Here is a 19,642-nt window from a genome sequence, read left to right as displayed (position 1 = left end):
CAGTGCCATTGTACAGCCTCACATACATGTATAGTTGTTCTGTTTTGTTTTCTTCCTCTTGGGATAACCCACAATAATGCACTCTGTCATAATGGCAGAGGAATACATTTTGTTGTCCATTACTTTCTTATACAGGGAACTGAATTGTGTATTATTGTGTTAAAAATCATGTGAAGAGCAAATGATAAATTTTGAACACAATTGATTGTCACAATGGCAAAACTAGAAGAAAAAGGCACAAGCAGAAAAATAATCAGACTAATCCTTAAAGTTAAAACAGTCTTTGTGAAAGTTTGCCAGTCAAAAAACATTAAATTGAGTAATACTGTGTGCAGCAGCCCGTGGCATCCAAAGATAGGGGAAGCATAGAGCTCTGTTGTGAAGTTGTGTTTTTCCCATTTTGTATAACAGGATCTCTGGTGGTGCAGCTTCAGATAAGAACATCAAGGAAAATGTGTGTGCACAAATAGAGAAGAACTTTGCCAGAGCTAAATGGAAGGTAAGCCTTTTTGTTCTCTCCTCCAGGAAGCTCTCCTTCACAAAGTTCAAAAGTAGTTGTGCTGTCCTTGAACAAAGTGGTACAGTAGCGCAGTATTGTGTAACAGCGAGTTGAGGCAGTCCGATGAGAGTTGAGTTTTCAGGTTATAGCACCTACCTGAGATCTTTTTTTCCTGCCTCCTCCCACAGAAAGCAGTGCGGGTCACCACCATCATGAAGAGACTGAGAGCACCTGAGCAGAGCGACTCGAAGGCAACCAGCCCTGCAGCCGGCGCCCCAGCTGACCCCGGAGCACCCCAGGCTGCCGCTGACCCCTCCGCGCCTTCAACTGGTGCAGCACCCGAGGGAGTCCCTGCTGTGGCCACAGAGCTCCCTGCAGGAGTGGAGATAAGCCAACCAGCGCCAGAGGCTTCAGCCACGGTGGCAGCCCCAGTCGCTGAGCCACAGCAGCAGAACCCGGCGCCGCAGGAGGCCGAGCCCACATCGCGTTGTAACGGAGAAGCCTCCACTGCTCACCACGCATCTGCCGAGGCTGGGGGCGAGCAGGGTTAGACTCCCCTCCCCCCCTGCCCTGCTCCTCCCTGTGTGACCTCTGCAGTCCCCACCAACTCCTGCACACTGTACATTAGCTGCTAGCATGGTGACACTGACTCTGCTTCTCTCTCTCACTTGCAGCATTAGCATCATCTCATGGAGGCTGTGTGCTACCTTTCCTGAGTGCTGCATTGCGTTGGCTTTCTCTTTACATGTATTTGTGTCTTTTTTTCACTGACCCTCTGGTGTTTTATGTCAGATTATATAAACCAAGTCTGTCTCCGCACATTCAGGTTTTAGGGGCAAAAACAGATTTGCTGTCAAGCTGTGGCTTACAGCTAAAGTCTTCTTTCTGATTCTTCTCAGAGTGATAAGATAATATAGGAGGACGTAATTGTGCTGAAAACGGCTTTGATTCCTTTTTAATGAGCCAACTTGGGAAACTTCTCTCTGCCAGTCTTAAAATTATGGTATTTGTTCTCAGAATCAGTAGAAAAGTTTTGCTTTTCCCTAAATTTTGACATTGTACCATAGTACTCGGTAAGTGCTAGCCCTAACATATATTTCTCTCACATGGGAAATATGTTTTTCCCTCCTATCTGTTATTGTCTACACTAATCAGTTATTGTGTGTTAAACAATGCTGAGATTGGTGACTGGGGGTTTTTATGCCCGGTACTGTATTTTGAACTAGGCAGCTTCACACATAAGCACACACACAAACACTATGTTCCTTTGCTAACTTCCTGCTCAGGAAAGAACCTCATAGCTGTAAGTGTAAAGATTCTGTATATAGAGACCTTTGTAGAAGTAGCCAAAACAGCATGCATTCTCACTTTTTGCTGTTCATTTTACATTCACAGTCCACTTGGTGGATAAAGATGCGCTATACTCGTCTTATCGTAGGCCACAGCCCTCTCGCCTCTTGCCACAAGCCATGCCGAGGCTAATGTTCTTTTCAAAAGCATACTATACGTTATGCTGTCAATTACTCAGTTAGTGCCCCTGCTGTCAGTGTAAGTTATATGAAAAGAAAATGTAAACAAACAAACAACAACAACAACAAAAACAGTCATTACATAGCAGTTCTATGCATCCAAATTACTTTGTAGCTTTTCTTTTTTAGAAACATCACAGCATTCTTCATGACATCATCTTTATCCATCACGTGATGGTTGTTTAGTTATGTTTTTGCTAGATGTCAGTTTACTTGTCTCTTCTTTGATTTAATTACATCCTTTGTGTTAGGATGCTGACTCAAATGCCACACATGTCTTAATATTTAGTTGGAACTATAAAACAAAATGTGCATTAACAGACCACATGCGGCTTTCAAGGGAAGACAAGCATCATTTTGATTTGTCTGTGGTTTCTAGGGTCATCTTTGCCAACTCAGCTTTGTTGACCTGTATTGTACTGACAAAAAAATGTATGAGGCATATGTTTTGCATTTCAGAACTTATTTATTTGTTTGTTTATTTGTTTATTTATTTATTTAGGTATATTTTTTATTTCCATAGATTTTTCATCTTATACTTGATAAACAATAATAATAAATTATCCTTTCCAGTCCTTTCCAGTCTTTCCGGTCCCCTCGAGCATTAATAATGAGGTACAGAAGGAGTTCTTTGTAATCATTTTAGAGGAAATTGAGCAATATTCGACTGGCTGCAGAAACTGTGATTCCTGGTGTCTTTTTGATAGAGTCCATGTACCTGTTAGTAGAAGTCTATAGTCCTTGCCAGCTGTTAGACCCACCAGGTCCACTTAACTAACACGTGGCTGCTGTCAGACAAGTGTGTGTGTGCGCGCGTGTGTGTGTGTATTACTCCTCTGGCCTGTGAGTCCCAACATTATTTGCTGTGCGCGTACACACACACACACACACACACACACACACACACAACACACACACACACACACACACACACACACACAAACACACATACACACGACACACACACACACACACACACACACACAGACTTAATCATGGGTTTTTATTCCCTGGTCACATAAGGACAGCAGCATCATTGTCAATACAATTATTAGATAATATAATTAAAGTGTAACATGTCATGGCTCGTGCTTGGCCACTTTGTCTGACTCTACCCAATCTGTTGTCAAGAGTATTTACTGTGCACACCTGTGAATTTATATGAAAATGTGCATTTCAGATAAAACGGGGAGAAAGCTGATCGCATTTATTATTTGTAGAATCTCAAGTTTGACTTTGTTGTTGCAGAGTCTTTCATTTTGTAAATGTATCTCCTTTTAATTTTTTTGGTAAAGTAGATTGGTTTATACACACCAGTCATTCAGATTATACCAGTATATGATTTCTTACATCACTGAAGATAAATATTTAGATTTTAACAAGAGGCTTAATGAGAAGAAGAGATTTTTATGTGAATAGATTATTTCATGTAGTACGTTCTCTTTGTTTAGATGGCAAATAAATACTGTTTAAATACTGTTACACAGTTTAAAGCAATGCTTTTTTCCAATACATTTCTCACTGTATTTAGTATTCCACGTCTGTTCATTTTACCACGCACTTACAGGTGTATTTGTAGATGTGATGTTTGCCAGGGCCAGTGGTCACCTGTAGGTCCTGTCTTGCATTTGTGAGCTCTGTACCGTACTCCTTGACTGAGTTGATGACTTTGATGGTAATAAAAATTAATTCATCTGTTTATTCACATGTGATCCTGTCTTTTCTTCTCTGAGCAGACAGTCAGTGGACAGAGGGTGCATAACATCTTTCGAAGCAAAGATGGTTCCATGGATGATTATTTAGAGAAAATGTGGGAAAGTGCCTGCGTCATCACTCTTTGCTTTCCCCCTAACCCGGAGGAGAGCATCTGTGTTACACTCTCTCAATTAGCACAAGCTTAGCACCCATCCTGGTGGGGTGTGAACTCGTGTTCAAAAAATCCCAGCAGTGCCATTTGGTGACACTTTCCAGGATACTTGAATTGCATCGCGTTGGAATAATAATGCAGAGAGTGCTCTCTCTGGGCCCTCTGGGGTTTAAATAGGCTGCCTCTTGGGAGCCTTTCTCTTTTTCATGCCCATTGTAAAATTGTATGCAGCCATCCATACAGCCTTTGGGGCTCTGGGGGATCCTAACTCTGTCTCTGTGTCATTGGATGACTTCATTAAGAGTAGTAGGGTGAGGGAAGTGTCAGTTTCCTGTTTCTCTCAAGCAATGATGAGATGAAAGAACTCTGATCAGAGTCTGTCCTTGCCAAGAGGAAAAAAGAATTTTACGAGGAATACTAAAATATTTCATCCTGTGGGTAAAACCAAACATACATACCAACTAAACTAAAAGAGCTGAAATAGTTAGTGCACGTTGTGAAATGAGTTATGCAGTGCAATCACTACAGGACTACCAAAGTAGCAGCAAGCAAGAATAAATCTACTTTCACAACTCACTGAGCTTTCCACAGCTCTGCTTATAAGAAGAGTTTCCACCCCCCAGATTTAACAGGCATCAGATTGAAAATGATCATAATGTTCCAAGGGAAGAATTACGCCAGTGATGAATGGATGTGGTGTGTAAACATTGATTTATTAGCATGCTGAGGTCAAAATGCAATCAATCACAACAACTTTTCAGTCTGCACACCTCTGAAATCCCACAGAACAACACACATCTACCACACTACGCTTTCTTCAGTAATTAACTGCAATCAGTGTCAGCAGCTATGTTGAACAGAGCTTCACCAATAATGAAAAATGTCAAAAATCCAAATGTGTCCATGATAAAAATCAACTGAAAGTAATTAAGTTTTTTTTATTGTAGATAGATTAAATTAAATTTTAGAAGGTCAGGATTGATATTCTTAGACAGTGCAGAAGAAACAAGCAGTCCAAAGAGTATAGATTTGTGTTGTAGCACATTGTTTTTCTCTTCCTTCCTTCCGCAGTAACTCCACTGGAACCTTCAGATTCATCTTGTAACCCTTTGGAGGAGAATCAACCCTTAGACTAAGAAGCACTTAACTAGATTAAAGTATAAAGTTGTTAAAACTAGCACCACCTTACCTAGCTACAACAGTAAATACCAACACATTGTTGCACCAGGACTAACAATCTAACCCTCTAATATACTGTACATCATTTGTGGGGGGCATTTTTCTGCAGAATATGAATGTCTACTTTATATATTTCAGGTGCATTTTACTAGGATTTTGAATGCAGGACTTTTACTTGTGTTTTTGCAGTATTTATTGGTTTATTCTTTTATTTAAGTAAAATATCTGAGTGCTCCCCCACCACTGACTATCTCCATATTTTGTTGGACAAACATGCTTCAAGCAACAATGCATCATAGCACAAATTGTGACACATTTACACTGTATGTGCTTGTTAATTTTGCACATTTTAAAATTGATCTTTTGAATGTGTTGAAGATTTGTTCTGGCTTGACAATGCTGATCGTTCATTAACAGTCAAAGTCACTGTTGTATCCTGCCATCTGCTGGTTGACAACATGTAATGCAGCATGTAATGCAGCTGTAAAAAGGACACTTCTTGTGATTGCATGGGAGCAGCAGAGGGCAGTGTTGCTCCCTATTTTCTGCTCTCTCCTTTTGAAAGGCACTGGTGGTCGACAATGGTTATTCCACACTTTCCCCAGGGTCTCCTCTGCATGTGGTTACTGCATGAAAAAGTCTGACAATATGAGGAGTGGGAGTTCATCAAGGCCAGAATAGGGTGGAGCTAAAATCTTTAACCCACTTAAATCTTTAACCCAGTTTGCAACTGATCCCAGGTTGAGGCATTAAATTCACGTCAGCTCATCATCTCCTCAGTGGACTGAGTTTAGTTTTTAACAGTAGCCAAGTCTGTAGGTCTTCAGAGGGATGCCTGTGAACAAAGACCCATTCTCATGGCATGTCAAACTTCTGCCTCTCACTCTCCGACTTCAGAGTCTCTGCTCTTACAATGCAGTAAGTGTCCGACAGCTCTGACTGTGAGAAAGACGGAGCAGATACCCTCAGAATGCCTCCAGTGCCTCTGAGCCACTGATCGGACTTAAAGATAAGACAGAGCTGGATTCCACATTTTGAGAAGTCAATAGAATGATGTTGGCAATGCCACTGCTTGGCATTATGTCATGTGATATGCCACTGTAGAGATAACTCCCCACAGTAATACATCTCTGTTGTGTTGTAAAGAATGGGGCACAGAAATGTCTGATCAGATTCTGATGGGTCATTCTTTGTTGTGGGTAGTTTAGAATTTCCAAAGTGTGGATCAGTGTCTTGGTTTTTAGCCAGTTTCTGAATCAGAGACAGAGGTGGCTTGACTAGAAGTGATGTGGTGATGATGCAGATATAATTTTAACAGCCACTGTGGGGGAGGCTGACACTGAATATTGGCTGTCCTCTATTCAGATCTATCAAACTCCCACCCTGACTCTCCTCGTCTGCTCTGCTGCTCCCTGGCAGGGATCAGATAAGTGGAGCGAACAGAACTCTGTCTATGGAGAGGAATGAAGAAGGGGATGACAGATGTCATCTGGCGGCTGGAATGCCCTGTGATGGTTTTCCAAACCATTTGACCTATTGTCTCTTGTGTCCTGATACAAACCCATGCTGGGTTGAAAAGGTACAGCCAGACATGTTCATCTTTGCAGTTTAAAATGTGTCATTGAGGCTAAACTGAGCAGAAGAAGTTTGATGGGCCAAACATAAGTATGCTGTGCACTTTGTGAAGTCGCAGTCAAATACAACACAAAAAACACACCCACAAAGGAACAAATGTTATCTGTACTCAGATCTGTTCTTCTTTATAATTTATGCAAGTTAAAACAAGAATGCAACGTTTTTTTGTATCACTGCCTTTTCTAGTTTGCTCATTGTTATTTTAAAATGTTTTACATGAATTATGAACCATCTGAGTTGGTCTGAGAGTTGAGAGAACATGTATTCCTTGTTACTGATTCACATACCAGTTTGTTATGACATTTTATACTGGGAAAATATTTATGCTTAGAGGTGCCATGTGTAGCATTTTAGTATTAATTAATCATTAGCCAACATTTGTTTTGATAAATGGCCAAAGTCACCTGAAACCTTCATGGGATTGGTGGCCTGTATCAGTCAATCCACTGGCATTGTGTTCACATCACTCAGTTTAATCAACTCTTCATACAGTTTGTAGCACAACAGTAACACAAACACTACCGCTCCTGGTCATATTCTATATTTTTATTACTGTCAGCAAATTCCTTGAAAAGAGCAAAATAACAATTGTTCCTACTAACATGTATTGTCTGTATATTCAAAACCATTGTCTTCCAAAAACTATTAAAAACCCATCACTGAGCCATACTGTTGTACTGGCTGACATGTTTTTTCATTACCACGAACATACACACTGTAGTATATTTTGAAACAGTCCCACATCCTGCTTCCAAAAATACTCATTACAGCAACAAATTTGAGGTTGAAAATAGTCCCTAACTAATGCACAATTGACTCTTTGAGTAATAAAAAGTGCACATTCATTACTCATTTAACATTATGCTGCAAATCATCATCATAGAGTCCATGTCACTGAATTGTGTGCTGTTCAGAAAAAGTCAAATCAAACAAACAACTGGAGGTTTGAACAGGTAAAACTTAATGTTTTAGAAGAGAAAAGCCACAATTATTATTTAGAATTATTTTTACCATAGATCCTCATGTTTCTTATTCCGTTAAACATCTGCTGACCTCTTGGATTGATCTTACAACTGTTTGTTGAGCTCTCAATCTCACCAGGTATTTTAATACTCTTATATTTTAATAGTAAATTATTCATATGTATTATATACTGCAGCCTACTGTGTAAAAGTTTTAGGAACTTAAGTTATTTTGATTCTTATCAACCACACAATACCAACAAGAAAGCATCTGACTGGTCCCAAATTCATTCTGCAGCAAGGACAACAACCCCAGACATACAGCCACAGTCATAACGAGCAATTTCCATAGACAGTCCTTCAGCAGATGTCAATTTGTGATAATGGTCAGTCTGGGATTACATGAAGAGTACCTCGAAAAACTGTGCTCAACTACTGCCATCAAATATAACGTGTCATTCAACACGCTAGGATGTTTTTTTGTCTTGATCCCTTCAGTACAGGATATGGTGCTGTCATGAGGTTATCCTCTAACATTCTTGTACTCTGTGCTTTTCCCTCCTTTGCTCCTCCCCAACTGCCCATTTTCTCCTCTTTTGTCTCTTCTCTGCCACTTTACTCCTGACCTAGATTGTTGTGGGAGAAAGTGAGTCACTCTTGGGCCGATTAGGGGTCAGCTCTGCCATCAAGGCTTTTATGACGTGCAAAACCTCTGATGAGCTTGACTGACACTACTCTGACCTGACAACAGCCTGTTCCCCTTGTGTGCTGTGAGCCAGAGCGGCCTTGCGTGAACTCCCATTACACATTGCATGTGAGTCATTACAGGATGGAAACAATACTGATGACTAAGGGATCTTGAGAGTGCAGAGCTTCATGAAATATCGTATAACAGATGAACACAAAACAGCAATGGTAGACCATAATGTCGTCTTGAAGGCATAAAATCACTTTAAGAGACTTTGGTGTCAAATTCTAGGTGCGCTCAACAGATATGTCTCAGACTCTACATCAACATTTAGACTGCATTTCTGACTGTCATGTTTTAATTAGTTACACAGGGCTGCCCAAAAAAAAAAAAAAGTTAGTACAGTCCTCAAGCGTCACCTCCCAGAAGTGAGGTGTGTTGCTTTCATTTGTGACTCAGAAGTACCAAAGTAAATAAGTTTACTTTTACAGTTAATTGAATGAGAAAGTATTAGTAACAGAACTTTTGCATAAAACACACTAGAAGTGAAATAAATGATTCCATCTGTAACAAAGCAACAGAGACAGCTAAATGTGCTAGTCCTGCAGGGAAAATAAAACTTGAGTTATAGTCTCTTCATAGCATTAGCATTTACAATTAAAGTTCATTAAATGTTGAGCAGCTAACATGCCATTAAAGGTTCATTTGTTGTATGATATTTGTTTTTCAGTACAGTTATCATGCTCACCTCTAATTAGTTGTTTTATGTTATGTTTTGAAGACCAGGGCCCGTTTTTGCTATAGGCAATGTGGGCGACCGCCCAGGGCGCAATCTAGGTGAAAAAAACAAAAAAAAACAAACAAACAAACAAAAAAAACTAAACTCAAAACAAAGGGATGGTTCGCCCGGGGCGCAAATCTAGCCAGGACCACCTCTGTTGAAGACAGTGTGAGTTTAACAGCTCAGTCCTTAACCTACATAAATGTTAGCTTCTATCTTTCTCGTGCTAACACACTGTAAAATAAATAAATAAATAAATAACATAACAACATAATGTTGGTGTTATTTTGTGAAAAGTAAAAGTGAAAGGTTTCAATTTATTTTGCAGGAAAAAAGATGCACATTATGCCTGGGAACCTTTCTCTCATTGGGTGGTACACCTGGGATCACAGACACAGCTAAATATAATTTGGCCAACATTACGTTCTTTACACCTGCTGTGTTTACTGCATTTCCTACCATGACATGTCAAGATTTCCTGCATGAAAAAGGCCTTTTGGCTGCTATCGACTGACTCATCTGATGCTAGCCTGTGAAGGAAAGAAATAAAGATGAAAGATTTTAAAATAATAAAACTAGTAAAACTAGTTCATTGTGTTAATAACTGTTAATGAAGATAGAATACACCATGCTACATGATAAGATTGTTTGTCAGTGGTTTGTTGGACAATACTTCATCACTGAGTGGTAAAGAGTATTTATTGACATTTGCCAAAGGTAGAATGTCTTTGGACATTTTGTTGAGAAATTAGTGTTGATTTATTGATGTCCTACAGGTATGTGCTAATTACCCACTGAATAAAAATCTGAGTTAATGGACCTGTAAGTACCAACCAATTGCTTCATCTGACTATATTAACTGATGGGGATTAGGATTTTACATAATCCATATCTATTAGACCCCGAGGTAAAGACAGAGAACAAATCTCCTCCTGTGTCCTTTCATTGGCAATGTTTTACCTTCTATTAGTCTCATTACAAATACCAGTGCAATGTGTATATTTTATACAAATGTGCATACATATCTCTTTAACAGGTACAACTTTATTCCAAGGATCCAGAGGGTTCTGGGCAGAACATGGAAAACATCCAGTATCAAGCCAATCACAATGAAGGGGGGGAGCATTCCATTCTTATAAAATATAGAGCTTTAATTTATTAGTCAGCAACAACAATGGAAAGGGAAGATAAAGTAATTTACACAAGTCATTACAATAACATCACCTCTGTGCATTTAGTTTTTTTTTTCCTTTTTTCATAAAGTCTGATGATGCAAAAAATACAAAACAAACAAAAACACTCAAAAACTAAAGACACATTTTTAAAAATACCAACAAATTGTACAACCTCTCTTTGCATTTTTTATTTTTTATTTTTATTTTTTGCTGTAATACCCCTGGTCTCATTTGGGGGAGATGATCAGGAGCTGTGATTGATTCTGGGAATGCAGACAAATCCCAAATTGAGGAGCAGATACGGTTACCCCTGTATGAATTATGGATGCATCTTCCCAGAGGCCATTCATGCTGACTTTGATATGGCCTAAAGAGAAGCTAGACAAGGTATTAAAAGCCAGTCAATGTATGAATGCTACAAAAATTCACCTTGTTCCTTGTTTTTTTCCCCAAAATTATATATGTATGTATATTCTTATACATGAAAACTCCATTAATCTACTTGTTGGGGAACTGTTAAACTAATATTTTAATAAAGCAGTGAGTGCAAAAATTCTAATCAATAGAACCTTTGCTCACTTCTCATCAAATTCAACCTGCCTTCATATGCTCCTTGTTTGCATTTTTTAAATGATACCATTATGTGTTATCCAAACACATAAGCAAAAATCATTTCACTGTGTACTTTGACAGAATTAAATTTATATCAATGAAAAAATGCATCATGCTTTATACAGGAGTATATTTGACATGAGGGCATCGTTAAAGCCTTTGTTTTCCCCATTTTGCTGTACTGACAACGTCCCTCAGACCATACTGTACACCCCTAGAGATGAAGAACAGAAAAAAAAAACAAAAAAAAAAACGACCACACAGTATCTTATCAGAATTACAGTACAAATACAGGTTCATGCACACAATGAAAGCCAGCTTCCCAATATTTTGGTTAGTGTCACAACATTGTTACAATGCTCTGTTGTGTATATGGGCAATTATTTTTTTTTTCCACATATGAATGTCAAAGGAAGAAAGAACAAAAGATGTCTTGTGTGCTCAGAGCTAATAACTGCTGCCTGATCTGGGCACCTCTTTCATCTTAAACTGGATTTTGCTTTTACACAAAAGTCAACCATACCTTGCCCGAGTGTGATTGTTGCATTTGGCCCCAGCCAATGTCCCTTGAAAGTAAAAGAATAATGCCCTTTGTGCAAAACCATGACCCTTTATTGCACCTCACCTCACTCTCAGTTCCAAGGATGTTTGCATTTGAAAAGAACCCAAGTGTTATAATGCCTGATAGATTTCATTAAAAATGGATCTGATGCTTGCTACTTTCATTTGTCTCATTTTTAAACTTGAGTTCATGGACAGAAGGAGCTACAGGTTATTCACTGTTCAAATGAGCACTTTCTCATTCTTTTATTCAGCAAATGTAATTCTCCCTAATCAGTTAGTATCTGGGCTGACAAGTAGCATAGATGCTGCATCATTTTACAATCAATGCTCCATTCAAGAAGGAAATAGAGAGAAAAAAAAAACTCAGCAAGAACCAGTTTTCTATTAAAAGGCCCAATTACAACATGGGCTCACATGGAGAAAGTACTGTTTCACCGCATTAATTGGGACCATGTGTCGATGGTCCCCTTGTAATATTAAGTCTCTGTCTGTATGCAGCCACGAGGAGGTTGCATCACTTGTGTTCCTGAAGTGTCCAGAAATAAAAGAGCCGTGGCATCGAGTCAAAGCAAGCAAGAAACAACAGAGATCCCATCACCCCCTTTATCAACAACTCATTTCCCCGTCACACAGAGCTTCTTGTAGCTCGTTCCTAACAGCTTACATGCCTGATAACACATTCCAAACAGTCGCCAAAGGTCATATGATGCTGACAGATGAGTTTTGTAATGACAGTAACAGCAACAATAAAATTAACAACATCAATAATAACAATAATATTTGCCCCAAAGGTACCTATACACAAAGAGCATGTTTTTTTTCTATAAGTACAAAGAAATCCACAGAATGATACTATATACAACCTACAATAAATACTGTGTATCATATATCTTACTGTTTGAGAGGATGTATGTGGGATTTGTTTGTAAGCCTCTTTTTTCTCAGTTTGTTTTTTTTCCGGTTTGTGGATTTTTTTCATGTAGCTACTCTCAATGAGTCTCTCCCAGTTTTCACAGGGTGGGTGGGGAAGGGTGGTTGAGGGTGTTTCAGACACAAAGCTGGGCTCCTCATGTCTCTACCTCCTCTTGATCCTCTTTCTCCTCCTCCTCTCCATGATGCCGGCGGTTGCGGGGCTTCTTCTGGTCCTTGAGCTCCTTCAGGTCTTTGGCCTTGAGGGCGCCCAGCAGTGGATCTCCGAACTGCCAGTAGTCCTGGCAGTACTGATTGATCAGGCTCATCTCTGGCTGGCTCAGGATGGTCAGCAGGTCCTTGTACTGGCCTGCGCTGGGGGTCCACTGGGTGCTGCTGGAGTGGAGAGAAGACGGCGCCAGCCCTCCCCCGCCCTCCACCAGCACGCTGTTGACGGCACGGCTTGACAGCACCACCAGCTGCAGCTTCACCAGTGTGTGTTTGAAGTTCTTCTCCGTGGCTGTGCACTGGTACATGCCAGGAGTCAGAGGCCTGCAGAGACCGCAGGAGGAGACCCTGCTCCGTCTTCAAAACCCGACCATCGGAACGCATCTGCAGAGACAGAGAGACAAACAGCTCGATGAAACACCTGAGATGTGACGTATCTATGTCTACATGTGTCCATTATTGTAACAGACGTGTTGCTCCCACTGGAAGTTAGGAGTCATTGATACTACTCATGCTCATTTTCTGTATTTTCTGCCATTCATACTCCTCATACATGTGTGTACTGTACAAGTTTAGCTGCCCACAAAATATGCAAAGTAACATTTGCACAACAATATTTTAAACATTCCACAAAAATCTATTAAGAAATAAAGGAAATAATAAAAGCGGAAAAAAAAAATCTGTGTAACTGTTTATGGTCCAGGTCAAAACAGGGCAGGAAGCTTTAAAAATGGGAGAACGCCAGTCAGAACTGCACTGGGCCACACTACATGATTTTTCTTCAAAATCTGAAAGTGGTATCTATGGAAAGTGTGATGAGAAACTACAAAGCTAGACAAATAGCAGATCATAACATCTCATTAGGCAACAGTATATAAAAATATATTTCTGTTTTTAAAAGAAGGTGTGCAATGCCATAGGAAGTCCAGATGAAAATAAAGTTAGTTGATCAAAAAAGTGTCTGAAAAAATAAAAATTAAAAGGCTATTGACAAATATCTGAAAGGCTCTTTTGACCATTTTGCACTTTTGAGGCAAACCTTAAATCATTCAAGCTTTGTCCTTCACCACATAATGAAGTTTTTGAAAACTGACGAAAAGCTACTGTGGATGTACCTCGCAACATGAAAACTATCTACACCTTTGTGTCTCTAGCCTCTGGCATTTTGGCAAATCTATCTCATGGAAAGTCCTCTCTGTTAACTCTGTGTAGACAACAGCCAACTGGATTACTTTGATTATGAAGAAAAAGTCTGAATGTGATGATTCTGCGCCTAGGTAGGACGTTTATAATGAGTAGCTTTTTCTCTGACTTCTAAACCGGTTTAGGGATATCTGTCCTCGATGGACTTCCGAAAGCTTACTCCCACTGCAAAAAGTGTGGGTTATATTTCTGGGTTTTTTATTTGACTGAGTTATGAAGATGTAGTGTAATGCCTCTGTGGCAAATTGTCAATCAGATGATAGGTCAGTGAAGGGAGGGGGAAAACCCTGGATGCTGTATCCATTCAGAGCCTATTATCTATCCATATCCAAATAATGTATTCATATCCGTTTGCAGCCCTACTATCCTGGACTGTATGGTGGATTAACATCTTTATTAAAAAAACAAAAACAATTCAAATGTAATCAAACAGTAAGTAGTGGTGTAAATCCATTATTTCATCTCTTTCTACACTCAGAAATCTGAAAAGGTGATGACAGCTTTTTTAGCTCTGAATTCAGATGTGCAAGGCAACAGCAAAGTCGGCTCTGCCGGTGGGAATACAGACCATCCAACAGAATAGTCAATAAAAGAGAGGCAGTAACACTACATAGTTTCACAATAAAACTTTAACTAGTGCCTCAGGGTTGTATATCATAGCAGAGGGCTTTTTCACAGCTCCCCTTCATGTGTCCTTCCCTTGGGCCTTAGGACAGTCGGAGGTCTGTGTGAGAAATTCAGGCATCGATCAATCAGAGCCTGAGTCACTTAATCATGTTAACAGATAATGTGAAAAGAACTACACTGGGCTCATTTTTCACATGTCATACTGCATATACATTGCCAGCTCTCCATGACAACAAAGTAACAAAATGAAATGAAATACTATGGTGGATATGTCCAAAAGAAATTATTAATGTTCATCTGTGGAAATACTCATCTGTTATTAACCCAGGTCAGGAGAGTTTGAGCTCATTCAACACTTAAAGAAGTTGGAATTATGCGTTGCATTTGTGTACTCTAGCCCCATAATAAAATATGCTCATATAGTCACAAACTTAAGAGAAACACACTACATGGTGGCTCACCTCTTTCCTGCGGTCGCTATTATCTCTCTGCAGATGCCATTTGATGACAGCGTGTGGAGAACGGGCCTGACACTCCAGGAAGGTACTGCTTCCCTCCACCCCATACTGCACCATCTCCAGAGTGTTCTTATTGGCTGCAGGGCAGAGAGAGACAGGGATTTCCATGGCAACCAAAACACTCATTACCATGAGCTCCTTAGGACCAAAATCTCAGTTGTGGTAAAATCAAAGTCATTCTAGCGATATGGCTCTTATGGATTACCATAAAGCTGCCAGAATGCAGTCATTACAGCACATAACAATGGGACACTTGAACCGTTTGGGGCAGCAACAATGAGACTCGTCATTATTTCCAAACCTCTGAGTTCATTAATGAATAAAGAAAAGCAATAAAAGCAGAAAGGAAAACCCAGGAGGCTGAAGATTGTGTGCCTTACCATTGGAGTTGAAGCCTCGGCACTGGCGGATGGGGTTCCCGTACTTGACGTCCTGCCTCCGGCTACGTCTAAAGGGGTCAGACCAGTATTGCCGAATAAGGAGAGAAAACATCATAAAGCAACCGCAAGCCATTCAAAGCCATTCAACAATACATGAAGCCATTACAGTATTCAGTTCAGATAGAAAGACCACAAACCACCACCCCATTATGATGTTATGTCACTACAATATGCGAATTTACATCATTTACTGTTTACACTTATAATACCACAAGTCTATAATTATTAGTGTAGTGTTAACCACAGTTCACCCACACACCATGATGATGAACATATTACCGAAACAGATTAGAGTGGCGTTAAAACAGCCATTCAGCCATCCACGCAGTTTAATTTAAGCGTCATTCAACGCACCAGTCGAGTCAGTCAGTTAGTTACGAAGTTAGTGTAACTCATGCCATCACTGCTGTTGGTGCTCACCTCTTCTGCGAGGCGGAGTAACGGGAGCAGGACTTGCCATCCCAGGCACAATAAGGATCTCTGGCCAGGCAGCAGTCAGCACACGCCTCGCCGTACACGTCACACCGGTGGAGAGCCAGCTGCGTCAGCCCAACCACAGATGAGACATACAGCTGTTGCTGTTGAGAGAAAAGAGGATGGAGAATGGTGTTAAACATTTTGATACTGAAATTGAATATATATGGAGACAAATAGTGGCCATCATTGAAATGTATACAATTTTCACATAAATTCAGGTTGCTGGTTTTCAAAGTAAAATATCTGCATCCTATAAAGTCAGTCTGTGATAAAATTTCACAATTAGGTATTCAGTGGTTTGTAAAATTCCAATCTTGGATATTATTTGCTTTCATACAAAGACTTGACAAACCCAGATGGGTGTAATGAGATAAGTGTAAAATTTAGTCCTGCACTGTGCTGAAACAGCAGCAGGCTCTGGATCATCTGGGAGATCACTGAGCTCATCTCTATCAGGTTGCCATCATAATTTTATGATCAGCTGTTTGAAATTCATCAGTCTGGCAGGACTGTGTGTAATACTAACTCTCTGTCTGTGGACTGATGTCATAACATAGAGAAAAGGCCAAGTATTTTAATCACTTTGAAAGACAACACTAAACTTTAATGTCTTTTCCATATTTCTCTTTTCATTGTCTTCCCTTGTCATGCGTGTATTATAAGAATTATGAAGCAACAGGGAGGCACAGCTGTACGTATGGGGCTCATGACCTTTTCCAAATTGTATCATACATTATCTATCTTTGGAAGGTGGCTTCTTTTCTCTTTATGTCAGCAAAGATTCAGAAAATCTGGCTTACCCTTTTAGATGAGATCTTCATTGTTGTAATTGGAGTAGGGACCTTGATGGAGAAAATAATTTATTGTGAGCATAGTGTGTTATCTTTATAGTGGATGAAAATGCAATATGCAGAGACAGGATAGAAAAAGAAGAAGAGAAAGGACAACAAATTTATGATGGAGGGGGAGTTGAAGAACAAAGAGAACAAAGATGTGAGTGCAAAGAAGTAAGGTGAAATATGACAGAAGAGGAGAAAATGATAGAGAAAAAGGCTTACCTTGAAAACCTCGACCTCCTCCAGGACCAGCTCCTCGGTCTGCAGATCGTCTCTGGGCAGCACAATGACTTTCTGAACTGTCCCCTTGTCTGCGGACCACAACACACACCTGTCAACTACACACCTGCAACCGCACACCCCTCCCACCTGTCAACAGCCCCTTGGATCCCCATTTTATTCTCTCAGCAACCTCCAACAAGGGATAATCCTCATATCAACAGGCTCCACCGTACTCCTCAGCTCTGTCATGTGGTTCTCTCCAATTTAACCTTTCCTCAATGACGTGAGGCTCTGTTCCACTTAGTGTACTCGCTGCCGCCACCATGACAAACCTCCTCTGTCATCCTCAGCTTCATTCTTACCCTGACCTATTCATTCGAATGCCATAAGACATTCCCTGGCCCTTCTCTGGCCTGTTTGATTTCTGTAAAGAGTTCAGCATTCCTGGGAGCAGGACACCTGAGATTTATTATGACTTCTGCATTGAGCCTCGGCACAGGGCTGAATGGCTGCCTCTGACAGCGGCTGAAAGGACACACATTCCTGCACAGTGGCCGCCATTGCACACAAACCCATTAGTGTCCTCCCCATAATGCACAGATGAACAAAGAAGCCAGTTAAGACGTGTCATATGCAACATGTGAGGGCTGCATACTGTGCTGTGGCTGCTGCTGTCATGCTGGGGTCTTAATAAAGGTTCGAAGCACATGCAGACAAACAGATAATCTCTCTTACACCAGTAGGCAAGATTAAGGTGATGGATATACTGACTGTAACCCACCTCCTGCCCCCCCCTTCTTTCTCCCCCTCCTGCTGCTGATCCACCCCTGCCCTCCAGGTACAAATCCCCTGTTGTTTACGTCATGTGAACAGGAGAGAGGTACAAACTCTTTGATTGGTTAAATTTCCACTCGAGCACAAAAGGCAAGAATGCTTTTCTCTTAATGATAAATGATTGCAAAGGAGACAAGCCCTCCACTTACATGGGATTTATCTCCATGGGGGGATTTTTTTTTCTCCATAAGTCAACTTCCCGCTGACACTGTCATTCACCATTCTCACTCTGATCAAAGGGTTCACAGGTTCAGACTGACTTCATGTACATCTTAGTCATTGAAAAATAACCCTAAAAAAATATGATGGAGATTTGGCTCCTTCTCTCATTTCTGAGAAATATAAAGTTTACAAAACACTCAACCAGTTCCTAAGAAGAGCACTTCGTAGTTGCCATCTGCAGCTGTCACCTGGTCCACAGTGATGGTGGTGAACTCATAGTCCACATTGGTCCGGACCACCAGGGGGCGCTTGTGCACCGGGTACACGGCATTGTACATGGCCGGGTGATTTCTCATAAAGTTAATCACTTCATCTGGATAGTCCTTAGTGGACTTCATGTTGGGGGTGAATGTACCTCCAGGGCACTGAGGGAGAAACAGAATTACATAAGAATACATTCTGAGTATTTAAAATCCTTGAACATCCTAGACATAATCATATGAAAAAGCATATTTAAGAGCTTGACTTGCAGCAGTATTTTGAATTTCATTATGCTGATGCCTGCATCTTGTTCAGATGGTTTCTATTTGAGGTCTAAGTCAGAGAAATCACTGTTATGCAAGCTTTCTGTGGGATTTTCATGTGTAGTTTTAGTATCGGGTGAGGCTTACAGTGCCAGGGCGAGGGTAGGGGATCTTCCCAGTGTAGGCTACCCATTGGTAATTGGGACCCTCCTTGTGGGCGAAAGGTCCATTGAAGACCATGCGGATGTCTGCCATTGGAGTAGACACAAACTGCTGAGCCTTTGAAGACAGAGCTGTGAAGCGGTAGAAGAGAAAAGTCAAGAAAATATATCTCAAGTAACAAAAACACTTTTACTGCTGTTGCGCATATACTGTATCTGTTTTAGTGCACTAACCCAGAGACAGAGAAGACTCCATATATCACGGGATTTTTTGTGTCCTGTGTTGGCTGTATGTAAACATCTCCTGTAAGGAAAAAAAGAAAAGTGCTGTTCTTTACTAATATTTACACAGCTTTCAGTCAATCCAACCACTCTTCGCCAGAAAAACCTTTAGGCTACACATCCCTGGAAGGTATGGTGTGCTAACAAAGTGGCTGAACCTTCATCTTTGCTGAGAACACATGGTGCCAACTTGTGGATTTGGACAGTGGGCTCTTGGGTTGTGGCTTTATGCTTGCGTAATAGTCCCTGAAATCTGTGATTGCACCAAAAGAACAAAGGTCAGTGGTTCATGTAAGAATTTTTGTGCTGCTTATTAATTGTTGGTGTGAATGGTCAACTAATTGCCTTTAGCTGGGCTGCAATAGTTCATAACAAGCACAGCACAGCTTAGTACTTTGAGTTGAATGCTAATGTCAGCATGCTAACACGCTCATAATGACAATGCTAGCATGCAGCTGTCCGGAGGGTATACTGTCTGCCATGTTAACCATCTTAATTAAAAATATACAGCATTATAAAGAGGGAGGTGTAAGATAAACATAATAAAAGCAAGGATGGAAGTGCACAGAAGGAAGGTGTTAAATCTTAGTTTAGTGTGCTAGCATGCTAACACATACAGCTGGAGGTCATAGCCATTTACAGCATATGTAAAAAAAAAAAAAAAAAAAAAAAAAAAAAAAAAGAACATTACTTTTCATCCTGGGGGGGGACATGAGAGTGTGTACTAA

General features: G+C 40.4%; 2 protein-coding genes across 2 annotated transcripts in view; one reads left to right on the top strand and one right to left on the bottom strand.

Moving 5' to 3' along the window:
* camkvb (CaM kinase-like vesicle-associated b) overlaps window positions 1–3,733 on the top strand; it is a 39,452-nt gene extending 35,719 nt beyond the window's left edge. Inside the window, exons 10-11 of the mRNA XM_018679957.2 lie at window positions 412–499; window positions 688–3,733. Coding sequence (XP_018535473.1) covers window positions 412–499; window positions 688–1,050 — 451 coding nt within the window. The 3' untranslated portion in view covers window positions 1,051–3,733. The remainder of the gene's footprint in view (window positions 1–411; window positions 500–687) is intronic.
* Window positions 3,734–10,164: 6,431 nt separating this feature from the next.
* Window positions 10,165–19,642, bottom strand: part of sema3fb (sema domain, immunoglobulin domain (Ig), short basic domain, secreted, (semaphorin) 3Fb) — a 59,426-nt gene continuing 49,948 nt past the window's right edge. The window contains 11 exon segments of the mRNA XM_051074520.1: window positions 10,165–12,939; window positions 12,941–13,012; window positions 14,920–15,053; window positions 15,357–15,424; window positions 15,837–15,994; window positions 16,694–16,735; window positions 16,952–17,040; window positions 18,150–18,372; window positions 18,619–18,726; window positions 18,728–18,764; window positions 18,867–18,936. Of these exon segments, the coding sequence (XP_050930477.1) occupies window positions 12,559–12,939; window positions 12,941–13,012; window positions 14,920–15,053; window positions 15,357–15,424; window positions 15,837–15,994; window positions 16,694–16,735; window positions 16,952–17,040; window positions 18,150–18,372; window positions 18,619–18,726; window positions 18,728–18,764; window positions 18,867–18,936 (1,382 nt within the window). The 3' untranslated portion in view covers window positions 10,165–12,558.

The sequence above is a fragment of the Lates calcarifer genome, linkage group LG12 (genome assembly GCF_001640805.2).
Source record: "Lates calcarifer isolate ASB-BC8 linkage group LG12, TLL_Latcal_v3, whole genome shotgun sequence".
In the NCBI taxonomy this organism is placed as follows: domain Eukaryota; kingdom Metazoa; phylum Chordata; class Actinopteri; family Centropomidae; genus Lates; species Lates calcarifer.
This window is presented reverse-complemented; position numbering and strand designations above follow the sequence as displayed.